The 18430-nt window shown below is 44.1% G+C and overlaps 2 protein-coding genes across 2 annotated transcripts in view; one reads left to right on the forward strand and one right to left on the reverse strand.

Annotated features, from left to right (window-relative positions):
• VTI1B (vesicle transport through interaction with t-SNAREs 1B) overlaps nucleotides 1-14894 on the forward strand; it is a 49997-nt gene extending 35103 nt beyond the window's left edge. The window contains exon 7 of the transcript XR_010731380.1: nucleotides 14750-14894. The gene's annotated coding sequence lies outside the window, so the exon portion shown is untranslated. The remainder of the gene's footprint in view (nucleotides 1-14749) is intronic.
• The window catches only part of ARG2 (arginase 2), a 50615-nt gene that overhangs the window by 6190 nt on the left and 25995 nt on the right, over nucleotides 1-18430 (reverse strand). Inside the window, exons 3-4 of the mRNA XM_066277475.1 lie at nucleotides 4097-4274; nucleotides 576-735 (exon numbers count right to left, since the gene is read on the reverse strand). Of these exons, the coding sequence (XP_066133572.1) occupies nucleotides 576-735; nucleotides 4097-4274 (338 nt within the window). The remainder of the gene's footprint in view (nucleotides 1-575; nucleotides 736-4096; nucleotides 4275-18430) is intronic.

An 18430-nucleotide genomic window follows, 5' to 3' on the forward strand; every position in this document is an offset into this window, starting at 1 on the left:
AAATAAAGCAAGAATACTGCTGATTAGCCCTTTTCACATTACTGAATTATTTACAGATTGGTTCTTGAAACATAACCCAGTTGTTATCTCAAGTTGCGGACAGCCAAAACATGAATTCTGCCTAATGAATAACTACTGTTATTCCTGGTTTAACTTGGTCCCTCACTGAGGGGAGGGATAAACAGATTCTAGTTTATGCCTGGACTCCTGTGTCTTTTGAACAGCTGGAAAAATATTACCTAGAGGTAATCATGGTTTTACTTGGATTCTAGACCAGTGGGTCTGGAAGTGAGGTCTGGGAGCCTCTAACCAAGAGGTCTTCAGGTTGTGGGCCCATCAGTCACTAGAGTTACCCAGTACCACTTCCTGTCTTAGACAATTATGAAGCCCCTGAGAGCAGGAACCATCTTTATATCCCTAGCATCTAATAGACTGGCCCATTAGAATGTCTGATGAACAAATGAAGGAGTGGTAAGCATTTCTACCACTAGCAACCCATCTTTCACAGCAGTCTTACTGAACAAGACCTGCAAAGCCCCTGCAAGCCATTCAACTTCCCATTTTTGCCTACTGACCTTGTCCTGTAGTTCTCTGAGGAGAAATGAAACTGGCTGTCCATGGAGACTTCCAGATGAAGTGGTGAGGGGTGTATTGATGTCAGCATGGGCATCAACCCAGATCACACAAAGGTCTGGGCATTGCCGGGCATGGCCACTAATGGTACCAATTGCCAGGCTGTAAAGAACAAACACAGTTGACATTTGAACAGCATGGTTTGAATTGCATGGTTCACTTGTATGTGGACATTCTTTCAATAAATACCTGTAACTATTTTCAATCCATGATTAGAAGTCTGTGGATGCAGGGGGCCAACTGGATGCATTGGTCTGCCGTTTTATATAGGGGACTTGAGCATTCACCAGTCTTGTTATCAACAGGAGGGTCTTGGAACCAATCCCTTGCAGATACCAAAGGACAGCTTAAGATTTTGATTTGTCAACTTATCTTGGATTTTCCACTAAGCAAGGGGGTTTAACCCCTGAGTTGTTCAAGGGTCAGATGAACATTAATTTCAAGGCCCTCCGTTTGGCAAACATCTCCAATAACAAATATCCTTAGCCAGTGCAGCTCATACTTTGCCCTCAGGGCAAAGTCAGGGCCCCAGATTAAGGATAGATTTGGATGAGAAACAATACCAGCGGCTGTAGTTCCCTAAGATTAACCTTGAGTGAGTTAGGGAAAGATGGAAGGCTCTAAAGGTTCAAGGCTGACAACTGGCTATCCTCCTTGCAGTGTGCCCCAGATGTCATTACTGCCCCCACATCCCGATAATTTGACCCATTAGCCCTGGCCCAGCAAAGGACCTTGAATATTTGTTCAAGAATGATATCCAGCCCTGGCTGGTTGGCTCAGTGGTAGAGCGTCGGCCTGGCGTGCAGGAGTCCCGGGTTCGATTCCCGGCCAGGGCACACAGGAGAAGCACCCATCTGCTTCTCCACCCCTCCCCCTCTCCTTCCTCTCTGTCTCTCTCTTCCCCTCCTGCTTCCGGGGCTCCATTGGAACAAAGTTGGCCTGGGCGCTGGTGGTGGCTCCATGGCCTCTGCCCCAGGCGCTAAAGTGGCTCTGGTTGCAACAGAGCGATGCCCCAGATGGGCAGAGCATCGCCCCCTGGTGGGCATGCCGGTGTATCTCGGTCGGGCGCATGCGGGAGTCTGTCTATCTGCCTCCCCATTTCCAACTTAAAAAAAAAAGAATGATATGCAGTTAAAGGATATTGTCTACATATGTAACAACTCACAGATACTGTTTAATACCTGTTAAGGGAGATCAGGGAGATCTAAACACTTTCAAAGAATTAGTTATATTAACTTTTTAAGAATAAGAATCAGCCTTACAGCTTTTTAAAAACATATTTTCTAAAACGAAAAATCAAGGTTAAGCCTTTAAGAAGTTTTTAAAGTAACAGGGCAACCCAATTAAAGACCTCATGTAGAGCACTGAAATAAAATAGTTTATTTGGCATGACATTCAAATTCATTTCTGTTTTTCCCTTTCCTTGTCTTTGGCCTCTCCTTACACTAGCCAACTGCCCTATCTCAACTGTAGAAATATAGCTGATGAAATTGTGGGTTGGAAAGCTGCCCAGCTTACCCGTAACCAAAGAATTTGACATAGATGGGAAATGCAGCTTAAGCATCTTAGGAACTAACTATAGCCATCCTTCTTGGTCAGTATAGCATGAGGCAGCATTTTAAGCTGCCCCACATAGGGCCTTTTTAAGGGATATTATTATGGTCTCTAGTGCTAAAAGCAGTGGATTAAGTGAGAATGCTACTATTTCTCTTTTTCTTCCAGGAAGACTGTGATCTAGGATAAGTCGTCAGATTTCTCTAGATTTGAGTTATCTTTTCTATAAAATAGGGATGATAATCTCGGCCTGTTTAAGTCAGAGTTGGTTTGATAATTAAGGCAATACTGTATGTTGTGCTGTATAAAAGGAGCAGTATGACCTAAAAATACCTTTAATAGCTAGCTGTTCATCCTTTACACTCATCCCTTCCTGTCTGGAATCTTCCAGATAGCCTAGGGTTTAGCACTGAATATGAAATTAGGGGCAGTGACAGGGCTGCAGTATAGATAGCTACAGGCAAAAGAAAAAGCAAAGACTATGATAATTACATTGATAAGCAGTCCCCAAATAGTCACATAATGAGAAGACAATATAAATGAACTTGGAGAGATAGCACTGACCTAAGAGGCAGGAGACTCACAGTCTGGATGATTTAATTGAATCTCAGTAGAGAACCAGTGACTATCTTATTCTACCTAAAATTTTATTCATAATAAGTTATCTGCCTACCTTTCTAATTGTAACAAAGATTTAACTTTTCTGTTAAGTGATCTGAAAAGTTCTCTGAGCACCTTAAGGAAAAGTTGCTAGATTGGATCTTAAAAGAAGTTAAATGCCTATAAAAATCACATTGGATTTGAATCCCAGCTCTACTTCCTGGCTCTAGACCTTGGGTAAGTTCTCTAACCTCTGTCCCTCAGTGTTCCCAATAGTAAGTTAGATAAAACCTATTTGCTTCATGTCAATATTATGTTTAACTGAGAATATATTGAAGTATTCAGTACTCCTTGTACTTAGTAATGCCGTGTTTTTCTAACAAAATCTTCAATGCTTAGTGCAAATCATACTCCCCTATGAAATCTGACTACTCTAGCGCAGACTGATCTCTGAAATTCTGTAGAATTCATTTTTTTTAATTCCATGTGTGTTTATTTCATCTAGACCTAACATCACAAACTTCCCACAATCCCTAGTGCTGCTTGAGAACACCTCAGAACAGTGCTTAATAGAGTACATGCTAATTCACTAAGAGAGGAAGGATCTTACTATGTCAGTCACCTAGGATCAGTTACTGTGGAGGTATGTGAGAGTGTACTCATACGCCAAATGTGGAATTTGGAAGAAACCTATTAGCAGGAATGCTTAAAAAAAAAAAAAAAAGGCCCAATGTCAGCCTATCAGTGAATCCTTCTAATTGTCCTAATAGCCAAATGTAAGTTGTAAGACAGTTTCTCAAGAAAGCTTTCCAAAAGGTAAGCATGAAACACTGTATTGTATCTAAAAACTTTGCTTAGTCTACCTCTGAACTTGTCCTCACACAGTATGTCCTAACAAAGGAAACTGCATGTGCCTCCAGCAGCTCATGCTATTATGCACATCGGTGACCTTAACATGTCAGCCAGATACTCCTCCAGGAAAATGACTTTCTTCGGGAATAACAGAATTGTAACCTGGAACAAGTAACTATGGTGGGCTACGTGCAAGTTCACTAAAACAAAGGAGAGGAAGTTGGGAGGGCTGTTAGAGTTCCTGTTGCTGTGCTCGGAGATCAACTGACAGAGCATGAGCACTTCCCCTCTGGCCTCCATACTTCATCTTAAATGAGGTTTCTGTGTATTAATTTCTTTTACATCATACCCTAAAAATCCTGAAGGGTATTTTACTCAGGAAACGGAGGCAAGCTAATCAATCAGCCCAAAGCAACATGCAGTCCAGCACCACCGCCACCCCTGGCTCCCAGCTCACCTGTGGTCTCCTCCCACTGTGACACAGCTGTAGCCATCTGACACTGCTCTACTAACCACCTCGGCCAGTTCCTGGTTGGCGAGGCCCACTGAGCGAGGATTCACGATCAGGTTGTTGTAGAGATCATCTTTGGGAACTGGAGTGAAACTCAGATCTCCAAAGTCTTTTAGACGGCAGCCTGGGAACAAGGGGAATGATAAGATGAATTGGCAATGGTATTCCAACTCTTACTGGACTGGGCCACACATATTAACTTGTGACAAAGTACACATCATCATTTTGTCATAGTAAAGTTCAAAATGTGCCTGACCAGGCGGTAGTGCAGTGGATAGAGTGTTGGGCTGTGATGCCAAGGACCCAGGTTCGAGACCCCGAGGTTGCCAGCTTGAGCGCGGGCTCATCTGGTTTGAGCAAAGCTCACCAGCTTGGACCCAAGGTCGCTGGCTTGAGCAAGGGGCTACTCAGTCTACTGAAGGCCCACGGTCAAGGCACATATGAGAAAGCAGTCAATGAACAACTAAGATGTCGCAACGAAAAACTAATGATTGATGGATTGATGCTTTTCATCTCTCTCCGTTCCTGTTTGTCCCTATCTATCCCTCTCTGACTCTGTCTCTATTAAAAAAAAAAAAAGTTCAAAATGCAACATGACTGGAAGGATTATCTCCCAGCAGTCAGTCCCATGGGGTAGATTCTTTTAGGAACACCATTTTGCAGATTAAAAAGGGGTTTTGGAAAATGAAGCCTGGAAATGTTAACTGACCTAACAATCACAAAATTTGTAGCAATTGGACCTCAGATATTCCTCAGTTACAGCATGGAAGTAAAAAACAAAGAGGAACTAACAAGATTTAAAGAATACTAAGTACTATTAATTTAGGACAAATACACAGAGTTGTTCATGTTATAAACCTATGTCTAAAGGCCACACAGCTACCTTATGCCAGAATCAGGATCCAAATCCAGGCCATCTGCCCCCAAAGTTTGTATTCTTGACTATGCAGTTGTCTCTCAAAGAATCTCTCTGTCCCACTTTTTTGGGACAGCGAGAGGGACAGAGAGGAAGGGAGAGAGATTGAGAAGCATCAATTCTTCATTGTGGCTCCTTAGTTGTTCATTGACTGCTTTCTCATATGTGCCTGACTGGGGGGTTATATGCAGAGTGAGTGACCCCTTGCTTAAGCCAGCGACCTTGGGCTCAAGCCAGTGATCTTGGACCTCAAGCCAGCAACCTTTGGGCTCAAGCCAGCAACCATGGGGTCACATGGCGTCATGTCTGTGATCCTATGCTTAAGCCAGCGACCCTGTGCTCAAGCTGGTGAGTCCGTGCTCAAGCTGGCAACCTCGGGGTTTCGAACTAGGTCTTCCATGTCCCAGTCCAACGCTCTATCCACTGCACCACCGCCTGGTCAGGCTTGATTGTGACACTTTTAAGAACTAGAGGGCTCTCTCTGAAGAACTGACAAGATGGCAGACATGGCACTGAAGCAGATGCAGACATTCTGTAAGGTCACCTACCGCAGCCTGCACCTTGACCAGCTGCTGGACATGTCCTCCGAGCAGCGGTCACCATGATGCAGCTGCAAGTGCCTGGCAGCAGCAGCTGAAGCAGCAAGTGCCTGTGCAGAGCCAAGCAGGAGGCACCACAATGGAGAAGCTAGAGGGGTGAAGGTGTACCTGCAGGACGGGATGGTCCTGCCCAAGACGGTGTGCAGCATGGTGGGCGACTACAACAGCCAGACCTGCACCCATGTAGGAAGCAAGCCCAAGATGACCGGCCACTACCCGGGCAGGTTCTCCACTGCCTAGAAAAGCCCATAAGCCAGGCTGGCCTGGCATTGGGGCCACCGATTTCTCCTGCTTCATCACCCTCCAAGTAGCTTGTTTAGCTAATAAAGGCACAGACTCTTCTAAAAAAAATTTTTTTTCTTAATGAGCTAGTGATATATTCTGACAGCCATAAAATTTTCCTACCCAGGTTTCACATATTCAAATGAACTGTGACACCCAGCCACTACATGTTTATTTTTATCTTTGGTGTAAGTACTAGGCTTTCCATTTTAACCACATGTAGGGGTGAGGACTAAATAATCCAACTCCGTCAGAAAGGGATCTGAACTATTAGAACAGAATTGACCATACATTGCAGCCTTAAGACCCTGCTTCTTAAACTGAGTTTATGTATGGTCCCAGTAGGGGGTGGGGGAAGGAGAGGGGAAGTGGTAACAGGTAGACATCTTAATCTTTGCAGAGATTTGTGTTAAAGATTTGGATTATGGCCAACATGGACCCATCTTTCCTTTAATTATACAGGGGTTTTTTTGTTTTTTGTTTGTTTTTTAATTTTATTTATTTTTTACAGAGACAGAGAGTGAGTCAGAGAGAGGGACAGACAGGAACGGAGAGAGATGAGAAGCATCAATCATTAGTTTTTCATTGCATGTTGCAACACCTTAGTTGTTCATTGATTGCTTTCTCATATGTGCCTTGACCGTGGGCCTTCAGCAGACCGAGTAACTCCTTGCTGGCACCAGCGACCTTGGGTTCAAGCTGGTAGGCTTTTGCTCAAACCAGAAGAGCCCGCGCTCAAGCTGGCGACCTTGGGGTCTCGAACCTGGGTCCTCTGCATCCCAGTCCAATGCTCTATCCACTGTGCCACCGCCAGGTCAGGCTAATTATACAGTTTTGAGCTATACCTCTTGAATCCAAAACTCAATCCAAAGCCAAACTATTGATAAAATGTATAAATTTGAGAAGCAGTGGCCTGTAACCCAAGCTGAAAAGGGATACTGGAAGCAAAACAGAAAACCTTACTCTATTTTCAATCAAAGGTAAGATGCACCTGCAGCTAGAATTTTATATGTGTCTTTTAGTCACTGCACTTAAAAGAATAATGATTTTAAAGATCTAGAACTAGAGATGATCTGGACAACTACGTAAGAAGGAAGGGGGCCCTGGCTGGTTGGCTCAGTGGTAGAGCATCAGCCTGACGTGCAGGAGTCCCAGGTTCGATTCCCGGCCAGGGCACACAGGAGAAGCGCCCATCTGCTTCTCTACCCCTCCCCCTCTCCTTCCTCTCTATCTATCTCTTCCCCTCCCGCAGCCAAGGCTCCATTGGAGCAAGGTTAGCACGGGCGCTGGGGATGGCTCCATGGCCTCTTCCTCAGGTGCTAGAATGGCTCTGGTTACAACGGAGCAACGCCCCAGACGGGCAGAACATCGCCCCCTAGTGGGCATGCTGGGTGGATCCCGGTCAGGCACATGCAGAAGTCTGTCTGACTGCCTCCCGGTTTCCAACTTCAGAAAAATACAAAAAAAAATGAGGGGGAAAGGTATTGAAGGTAGGAGAAGAATAGGATTCCAGGCCAAAGACATTGGGAACCAAGAGAGGAAAGATGACCAAATAAAACATCTATAAAAAAATATTTTGGCCCTGGCCGGTTGGCTCAGTGGTAGAGCGTCGGCCTGGCGTGCAGAAGTCCCCGGATCGATTCCCGGCCAGGGCACACAGGAGAAGTGCCCATCTGCTTCTCCACCCCTCCCCCTCTCCTTCCTCTCTGTCTCTCTCTTCCCCTCCTGCAGCCAAGGCTCCATTGGAGCAAAGATGGCCCGGGCGCTGCAGATGGCTCCTTGGCCTCTGCCCCAGGCGCTAGAGTGGCTCTGGTCGCGGCAGAGCATCGCCCCCTGGTGGGAGTGCCGGGTGGATCCTGGTCGGGTGCATGCGGGAGTCTGTCTGACTGTTTCTCCCCGTTTCTGGCTTCAGAAAAATACAAAAAAAACAAACAAACAAAAATAATTTTTTTTTAAGAAAAAAAAAAGCCATGAATAAAGTCACTGTGCACTTTGTCCAATCTCAAAACATGCAAGGACACTCTAAGGGGAATGAAGCTTTAACTTAACTTTCAAATCAATATCGGGTCTTGCTATTATTGGCAACACAGTCTTAGGCTGGGCAGAGTTTGAATGGCAGTGCCTACCCTTGGAAGCTCCTCCTTCCATATCCATGTTTATCTCAGTACCTCCTTAAACCACATCAAGCATTTATGTTCTTAGGTATAAGATACCAGGGCATGTCTGGTGTTTTGTATTGGGTGTATAAATAGAAAAGGTGTCTAATCTAATTAAATAATACTAATTTTTTTAAATAACTCATTTAATCTTCACATGTCCAAGGAGAAATATATGGAAGTAAAGCGATCGATCTGGTGGATAAGTGACAGGACTTGGGAAACTCTCAAGTCCAGTCATGAAATCTTAAGATGTAGACTTGGAGAAGTATGACAGAAAACGGTACTTGGCTCACTATTATCAGAAGAAAGCTACAGGACATCTAAAAAGGACTTGAATTCCAATTTGGCAGTCTTACAGCCGCGCTCTCCAAGGAAGAGAGACTGAATTTCATATAAGGATTTTGGTCATTAAATGTGTAATTCTTTGGAGTGGATCACTGGATTAATTCACCGCTGTATTGCATGGTGGGTTCCCCAAGATTATTCAGCTCCATATGTTCTGATTTCTTGTTCGTTCACCAAACAGCCCCCAGGATACTCAGTTTCCTAGTTGCCCTCATGCTGGCAACAGGGCTTCCTGACAGTGGGTCTGGAAGGGCTGCTGCTCACTGTCATTATGCATGGGCATTTGGGGTGACACATCGTAGCGTGGATCTCTGGGTCCGAAAGCCTGTTAAGTTCTGCACATACCTGGATCTGCAAAGCTGAGGGCCAGGCCCTCTGAAGAGATTAATATCCTGGGAGGTCCCGCCTGAGTAACAGGCCTTATACTCCCCACTCCGCTCTTTAATTTCCACAGTAAGTTCCAGGTAAGGACTAGGGACAATGAATGCTAAAGAAGTGAAAGGAAATTCGCCGACAATGAGGGTGGTCAAGGAATGACTCCTACAGCAAGGAAAGTTTGGACCAGCACCCTTTTGCTAATTTTTATTTTCTTTCCTTACTGGCAATAAAACTTTTGTAAAATTAACAAGGAAGTGTCTAACAATGAAAGTCCCCTATCCCACTCCCTAGGCTTGACTACTCCCCCTGCCAGACCTTTATGCATAAACATAATCCATCATACTTCTTTTTAATACTAATCTTTTGAGAGAGAGAGGAAGGGAGATGAAGAAAGAGGAAGAGGGGAGAGAGAAGGAAACACTGAATTTGTTCCACTTATTTATGCATTCATTGGTTGATTCTTATATGTGCCCTGACCAGAGATTGAACCCACAACCTTGGTGTGTGGGGATGACACTTAACCAACTGAACGACAGGGCCAGGGCAAATTCTTTTAAATAAGGTTGTTAGAGTAAGCTAAACTGCTGTAATAAACCCTACCAAACACAATGGCTCAAACACAATAAATTGGTTTCTTGTTCATTTAACATCCAGGTGGATATTCTAGGTCAGCAGGAGGCTATCCTTTGGGCAGTGATTCAGAGACCAGGCTCCTTTTGGATTGTGGCTCTGCCATAGCTTGGGCTTTGCCATCTCTGTAGCCAAGCTTAGTTCTCCCCAGGCTAAAGGCAGTGGGAGAGAAGAAAAAATTGCGAAGACATAGCTCTACTTTTACAGGCCCTGGCCATGAAGTGGCACATCATCCCTGCTCACATGGCACTGGCCAGCAGGTGATAAGAATGGATTTTGCCACAATGAGTCCTTTTAAGTTCTACAGCCATCACCTTTAAGTGATTAAGAACTCAAATACTAAAGCTTATGTTGCTGATCCTAACTGTTGGCAATCCTAACTATTGTAGTTCATTAGAAAGCTCAATCAGTGAATAGACTGTGCCAGCCTGATTAGCCTCTCAGGAGCTTTCTCCTCTAATGCTTACTGTTCCAAATACATTGTAGCACCAAAAAGCCTAGTGGAGTCGAGTCCAGGATTGGTTTCTAGAGAGTGAACAAGGATCTGAAAGAAGAACTGTACTGCACATGTCATGCTGGGAAATGAGTTAAGCAATTTAATAGAAATGAGAAGTTTGCATATCGGAGCATTGCGACATGAGGTTGTAGAGAACACGATTTGCAACCCACAGGCCAGAGTTTCTGAGGAGTGGGGGAGGCTGATGGGAGTAAGAGCACGATGAACTGAGTAATAATGAAGCTATGACTTTATCAGAGTGCTGTGGCAAATCTAGTTCAAGAGTCACAAGAAATGTTCTCACTAGTTTTTAAAGTCTTAGAGTAATAGTGAAAAGAGCAAATATTGTAATATGGAAGGAATATCTTCTTGTCATGCTTGAGGGAGCTGTGCCTTTCTTGAACTATTTTTGTGCCAACTCATACACAAATCTAGATTAGATGAGACATGATGTTTCATCACTGCTCCTCCCTTCCTTTTAGGAAGGCACTGCAGGTCAGAATGAATCTGAAACTTCAAGGAAGCTCGTATGACAAACAGATCTGGAAACAACTTGAGAGGGCTCTCATGTTTGACTTGCAGTGGGGAAAAAGCAAAGCTTGTGTAGACTGACACAGCCTCATTGCTTCTCTCCCAGCGCTGGTAATAAAAATACACTGAATAATATTATGATCTTCTAGGCCCAGGTGTCAAGTTGGGCCTTGATAAACATTTACAGGCCCCATTGGAGTGAAACAAGAAAACAAGTGCATCAACAGAATGATGCAACCAGCGGCTGGGGAAGAAATCAAAACATCCCTGCCTGACCTTAGCAGTGTCCATAGACAGCACTTCTATTTAGGGTCCTGATCACTAGTGAATCCCTGAAAGAAGCCAGTGACAGGCAGGAGGAAAAGGAACAGAATTACCTGCCTCCACGCACCACACTCTGCCAGATGCTCTACAGATAGCTGCTAATCCTCCGACCCCCTGATGGTATCACACACTTTGGAGGGAGAAATTTAGTAAAGTTAAATAGCTCCGACTGAGCAAGCCTGAATGACCCTTTGGTTGTAGACTCACAGAAAACAGTATTACGAGGGAACAGGCATTTTTTAAATTGCATTAAGGTAACTCCATTTTCCCTACTGCTCTGACTTTCACTTACAGGCAACTCCAGCTGCTCCCAAGGCCCCCAGCAAGTCAAGAGAGAAGGGTTTCAAAGTGGGCTGACGCAAGGGAGAGTCCACTGAGCCCCAGGCATCCCATCGGCAGAATAATGAATTTGGAAAAAAGCTAGGGGCCTGTCTATGTGCAGTTTTTTCAAACTGTGCCTGAATAGGATGGAATGTTTGACTTGTCAGGGGTAACAAATCAGTGAAACCTGGAGAAAAAGACCCTGAAATCTCATGTGGTGCTGACAGACTCCAAATCCTAATGGCTTTTAAAGTAAGTTATAGACTCAAACATTTTACATGGCAGATTTAGCTCAGCGCAAAGAGAATTCTAGTATTTTAAAGGGATGCTCCTGCTAATTCTGAGAACTCCAAAGCTGCACCTGGAAAGCCAGCTGATGGAAAACAGCTGCAGTGTTCCTACAGGTGGTCTAACCTGGGAAAAGGCCAGCGTTCATTCAGTCCATCTGAAGAAAGCAGAATTTCTTTATCCCTAAAATGTGATTTGGGCTTTGACCAGGTGGTAGCTCAGTGGGCTAGAGTTGTTCCGATATGCCAAGGTTACGGGTCTGATCCCTGGCCAGAGCACAGACAAGGAATGCATAAATATGTGGGACAACAAATCAGTGTTTCTCTCCCTTCTCTCTAAAATCAATAAAAATTTTTAAAAAATAAAAAGTCTACATATGCTAAGAATTACACATCAGTTCAACTGGATGAGGTATCTATCTCTGGTTTTCCTCCTGCAAGAGGAAGAAAGCTTTTTCTTTTTTCCCTTCTAGGTCCTTTGACTGATTAAATCAACTCCCCCAGACAATTGAAGAAGGGGGTGACTGGGTCTTCAAAGGCAAAGAGGACAATTCGCAGATGGGAAGAGCAAATTTTTGGTAAATGAACGTTTGCCATACTGGGCAGAAACCGAGGACTTGGACTTGGAGCAAACAGGACCTGCTAAGCTCTCTCCACTTACCACACCTAGCCCATACTCTTTGCAGTTATATCGGGGGATAATTCTCTTCCTGAACCAGGCCTTCTATCTAAATTCATTTATGCAGCCCTGACTGGGTAGCTCAGCTGGTTAGAGCCTCATCCTAATCTGCCAAGGTTGTAGGTTCAATCCCCAGTCAGGGAACATAGAAGAATCAACCAGTGAATGTATAAATAAGTGGAACAAATCCAGGCATGGCCAACATACAGCCAGCGGGCTGATGCGGCCCGCATAATGAGTTTATGAAGCCCGCGATTAAATTTTTAATATTCTCCGCTACTTTAAAATCTCAGCAACTCAGAAGCGGAAGCGTCTTTGATTATTGGAAATCGAGATATTTAAGAAGATAGTGATAGGCGGAAAAGAATTCCGCGTGTGACTAATCTAGGGTTAACTTCCAATAATTGGTCGAATGGATTCACGATACTTCTTTTTTTTTTTAAATTCCATTATAAAGATTTACAACTTTTGTACTCATCTGTACTCAATATGAACTGTTTGACGTTTAGTGGCGATGTGAAACCCACATTCTTTAGGCGGAGTTTGCCAGTGCGCACCCAAGTTCAAACAGTTTGTTATTTTTGTGGTTATGTGTGCTGAATCAATTGGCATTGTAGTATAGACAATACCTGAAGTTGATAACTGAAAACATGTCTAGGCTGTTTGTAAAACGAAATAATTGTTTTATTTGAAATATAAACCCTTCAAGCTCATTCTATTAATTAAATATTTTAATTGACTGCGATACAGTTTGGATATTTATACAGTATGTAATTATATTTTTATTAAAATAATATCGTATATTAAAATTTTTTTCACTCACATTTATTCATAAACAAATTACACAATAAAATTTTGTTTAGTTAAACAAATTGTTTTTGTATTTAACTTTTTTTTTTTCTGGAGCTGGAAACGGGGAGAGACAGTCAGACAGACTCCCGCATGCGCCCGACCGGGATCCAGCTGGCACACCCACCAGGGGTGATGCTCTGCCCACCAGGGGGCGATGCTCTGCCCCTCCGGGGCATCGCTGTGCCACGACCAGAGCCACTCTAGCGCCTGGGGCAGAGGCCAAGGAGCCATCCCCAGCGCCCAGGCCATCTTTGCTCCAATGGAGCCTTGGCTGCGGGAGGGGAAGAGAGAGACAGAGAGGAAGGAGAGAGGGTGGAGAAGCAAATGGGCGCTTCTCCTATGTGCCCTGGCCGGGAATCGAACCTGGGTCCCCCACACGCCAGGCCGACGCTCTACCGCTGAGCCAACCGGCTAGGGCTATTTAACATTTTTTAATTAGTATTTTGTCCAGCCCGTGAAAAATATTTTCTTTCTAATCTGGCCCAGGGGCAAAAACTGTTGGCCACGCCTGAACAAATCGATGTTTCTCTCCAAAATCAGTAAGAAAAATTTTTTAAATTCATTTAGACAGTTAAAGGGGAAGTAAAAAGCTCTTGCTGAGTCTTCTGGGCCTTGGCTGACTTTAGCTGAAAGTAATCCACATGCCAAAGTGGCATATTTTGGGGAGGCTTCTTCTGAATTCCTTCACCCCCACTCTACCCTTTTTCTTTTCCTTGAAACTAATGGTGTAATCTAAGACTTCCCAAAACCTGTCTGTAATATGACTATCTTACATTTGAAGGCACTTTTTGGTGAGAATTAGAAAACAAACACAGATCCATTGATTTCTCATTGAAATGGTTCCTAAAGAGTCCAACTCTCACATATAGCTTGAATTTTCTATATTCCCTGTAAAAAGATATAAAAGCAAGGCCATGGGGACGAAAAAGGGGCTCAGTAATAAAGGACCAAAAGTAACATCATGGTAATATAACCATAAAATTCTAACTGGGAGGTCATGGTGGCTAGTCAGACATATACGGTAAAAGGTTTATCTTTGCCTTAAGAAAGAAGGCCTGGGCCCTGGCTGGTTGGCTCAGCGGTAGAGCATCGGCCTGGCGTGCGGGGGACCCAGGTTCGATTCCCGGCCAGGGCACATAGGAGACGCGCCCATTTGCTTCTCCACCCCCCCCCTTCCTCTCTGTCTCTCTCTTCCCCTCCCGCAGCCAAGGCTCCATTGGAGCAAAGATGGCCCGGGCGCTGGGGATGGCTCCTTGGCCTCTGCCCCAGGCGCTAGAATGGCTCTGGTCGCAGCAGAGTGATGCCCCGGAGGGGCGTGCTGGGTGGATCCCGGTCGGGCGCATGCGGGAGTCTGTCTGACTGTCTCTCCCCGTTTCCAGCTTCAGAAAAATACAAAAAAAATAAAAAGAAAAAGAAAGAAGGCCCGTCTATTGTTCTTGTACATCTAGGTTTATATACACTGTTCACAAAAATTAGGGGATATTTCAAAATGAATATGAAGCTATAAAATATCCCCTAATTTTTGTGAACAGTATACTTTTGAAATGATAGAAGTGATCCTCTTTTTCCAGACCTCTTTTTATGTAACTACCCTCAGGGCAGCACATAATCTTAACTATCCTGTACCTTGCTTTCTCCTACTTTATATAATTGTCTTAACTTCCCTCCTTAATTCCAAATGTATCAATATAAAAGAAACTGCCAAACCATCATTCTCCTGAGCATTTGAGATCTTGAGATCTTGCTTCCTAATATGTCACCAATTTGGCTCTAATAAACCCTTATAAAAATTTTCCACAGGTTTGGACATCTCTGACATCAAAATTTACTTGGAGTAGTCAGCAGGACTCTGAAGAAGCCCACCCACGATCACCCAGTGGACCAGAACCTGGTGCTAGGTACCAGCATGGGCCCATTGTGCCCCACCACTCCCTTCTATGCTGCATTGGGTGAACTTGGGTGAGTTTTCACTTGGAATTCCAGACCTCCCACTTTACGTGGCAGATCCTGACTTTGAGCTGTTGTTATAAAAGCCTGTCCTGGCAGGATGGCTCGGTTGGTTAGAGCATCGTCCTGAAGCGCAGAGGTTGCTGGTTCAGACCCCGGTCAGGGCACACACAGGAACAAATGTTGCTGTCTCTTTCCTGCTCTCTCCTTTCCTTTATCTAAAATCAGTAAAATAAACATACAAAAAAAAAATCTTAGAGTGGATAAGGGTTGAGATAATCCAGGAAAAGGGGGAAAATGAGTGACTGCTTTTAATTTCAGCTTGTTAGTGGACTGTTTACTGAGAGTCTATACACAAAATCTTAACTGATTAAATGAGACTGAACTCTCTGTAGCTGTTAGATAGGAACTTGCTTCCACAACCCAAATCTCAGGTATTCTTAAATGAAGAAAAATCTTTGTGAGACAGCCCGAGGAAAAATGTCCTCCAGGACGTGAAGCAGTCCTCTAGGGCAGTGTATTTCAACCACTGTGCCACGGCACACTAGTATGCCGTGAGACATGGTCAGGTGTGCCATGGGGAAATTAAACATGGGGCCCCAAACTACGGCCTGCGTGCCGGATATGGTCCGGGAGGCTATTTATTCGGCCTGCCGCCAGCCGCCTCCATCTGAACATAAATATTCCCCTCACAATCCCTCCAGCTATCAGCGACAGGAAGATTGGAGGCACAGGGAACGCTCACTGACCAATCACCTTCTAGGATTCATCCCGACCACTAGCGATAAACCAATAGTAGGCCGCCTCTCATCCACACCCAGGAAGGTCATTATGTGGCCACGGGGAGTAGTTGAAGCTGCTACTCCTCCCCATGGTCCCAATTTCTAATCCTAGTCAGGACTGGAGGTAAATGTTGCCACCACTAGATGAAGCCTCAGCCTCAGCTGGTTATGTCTATCCTGATGGTATATAAAGATATTTGACCTTTTTCTTTTTAAAAGAGGTCCCCGCAGAAGGTGATATACAATGCATCACAATGTTATCTATATTGTATAAGGCCTCCTAAAGGGTCTTCTTTTTTTTTTTTTTTGTCCTGAAGCTGAAAACGGGGAGAGACAGTCAGACAGATTCCCGCATGCGCCCGACCGGGATCCACCCGGCACGCCCACCAGGGGGCGACGCTCTGCCCACCAGGGGGTGATGCTCTGCCCCTCCGGGGCATCACCCCGCCACGACCAGAGCCACTCCAGCGCCTGGGGCAGAGGCCAAGGAGCCATCCCCAGCGCCCGGGCCATCTCTGCTCCAATGGAGCCTCGGCTGCGGGAGGGGAAGAGAGAGACAGAGAGGAAGGAGGGGGTGGGAGTGGGGAAGCAAATGGGCACTTCTCCTATGTGCCCTGGCCGGGAATCGAACCCGGGTCCCCCGCATGCCAGGCTGACGCTCTACCGCTGAGCCAACCGGCCAGGGCCAAGGGTCTTCTTAAAGAGCTCAAATCTCTATATACACCACCAAAACAGACAGAACCAAGGCCCCTGCACCCAGCTGACCATGGGATTTGAACCCACAACCTAAGGGAGAACTCTAGTATTTATCAGAATCCTTACCTAGAAAGCAAACTTCTCAATCTGACAGTAGAGATGCTCTGAGGATTTATGATGTTACACAAGTACCCAACATTTTCTAAAATTGATTTTGTCCAGTCTCTATATAGAGTATTCGCCAAATTGATTTGAACCCACAACCTTGATGAAAGCTCCAGTATCTATTAACGGGACTGTATATATGAGGGGATACATGGAACTGTATATATGAGGTTACATGGGACTATATATATGAGGTTACATGGAACTGTATATGAGGGGATGTTACATGGGACTATTTATAAGGGATGTTACGTGGGACTGTATATATGAGGGATGTTACATAGGACTGTATATAAGAGGGGGTTATCCTTTTTTATTTAACTTTTTTTTAATAAATGTAATTTATTTAAACTTTAAATAAATTCTAACAGAGTGTCATTTTGTGTCATTTTGGTAGGTGGTGTGCCCCAGGATTTTGTAAATGTAAAAAATGTGCCCTGGCTCAAAAAAGGTTGAAAATCACTGCTATAGGGATATCCACTGCGTTTGGCTCAGTCGGAGCCGTGCACGTAAAGGCTGGATTTCTCTAGAAGTTTGTTCAGACTACAGATCTCAAAGGAAACAAATTAATGTAGGAAATCATGCCTCCGAGGCCAAAGAGCCTAACCTTAGTCAGCCTCCCATTCATACTCCTGCAGGGAGATTGCCAAAATGAGGATTCTTTGATACTTCCAAATTAATTTTTTGAACACACAACTACATAGAAAAACCCAGCTATAAAATTAGGCAGAATGAATGGAAAGCATATTTAATTGCTTCCCAATATGTCACCAAATTGGCTTTAATAAACCAAAGCTTTAAAAAGATTTAAATAAATGGATCAACCTATGATGTCATTTAGGTGGCAACCCAATTCTTTTGAGGTATTGAAAACAGCTGTCCTTACTTTAAAAGTGGGAAGGTCATTTGAAACTTGCTTGACTTGTCAAGGACAGATAAAACTCATCTCATATTTTTTTGCTTCTTTTTTTGTCGTCTTATCCCAACTGCCAAAACAAGATCTAGACCCAAATTTTTATAAACCGAAGTTTCTCCTCGTGGTTGTAAGGATTCAATATTCTAAAATTCTCAGAAATGTAGAAACTAACTCAAATGCTTTTCAAGTTCATGTGATCTAAGGTTAATCCATAGTAAATAAGTTAAAGTTTGTTGGTTTAAGTAGAACAGATATATCTTTTGAGTTATTTATATTAAGTATAATATATAGTATTTTACCCAGGTTTAACAAACATAAGTCCATGTTAATAATTAATGTTGAGCCTGACTGGGTGGTGGCACAGTGGACAGAGCATCGGACTGGGATGTGGAGGACCCAGGTTCGAGACCCCGAGGTCGCCAGCTTGAGTGCGGGCTCATCTGGTTTGAGCAAAGCTCACCAGCTTGGACCCAAGGTCACTGGCTTGAACAAGGAGTCACTCGGTCTGCTGTAGCCCCCCCCCCCCCCCCCGTCAAGGCACATATGAGAAAGCAATCAATGAACAACTAAGGAGCCACAACAGAAAATTGATGCTTCTCATCTCTCACCCTTCCTGTCTGACCCTATTTATCCCTCTCTCTGACTCTCTCTGTCTCTGTCAAAAAAAAAAAAAAAAATTAATGTTGATGTCTATGAAACATGTTTCCAGAGGTTTCATGTCTTCATAAATTGTCCAACGTAAAGAATGCTAATTGCTTACTTCTTAGTTTTCAATAGAAATTGAGGTTTCAAGGGTTAAAATATCAATATCTGTAGGAATAACTTTGTGGTATTTCCAGAAGGGCCTCTGGTACACCTCAAAAGATTTTTTTTTAATGTTAAATTCCATGGGAAGCATTGTGGGGTTTTTTTTTTGTTTGTTTGTTTGTTTGTTTGTTTGGGTTTTTTTCAGAGAGGAGAGAGAGAGGGAGAGAG

The sequence above is a fragment of the Saccopteryx bilineata genome, chromosome 4 (assembly GCF_036850765.1).
Source record: "Saccopteryx bilineata isolate mSacBil1 chromosome 4, mSacBil1_pri_phased_curated, whole genome shotgun sequence".
In the NCBI taxonomy this organism is placed as follows: Eukaryota; Metazoa; Chordata; class Mammalia; order Chiroptera; family Emballonuridae; genus Saccopteryx; species Saccopteryx bilineata.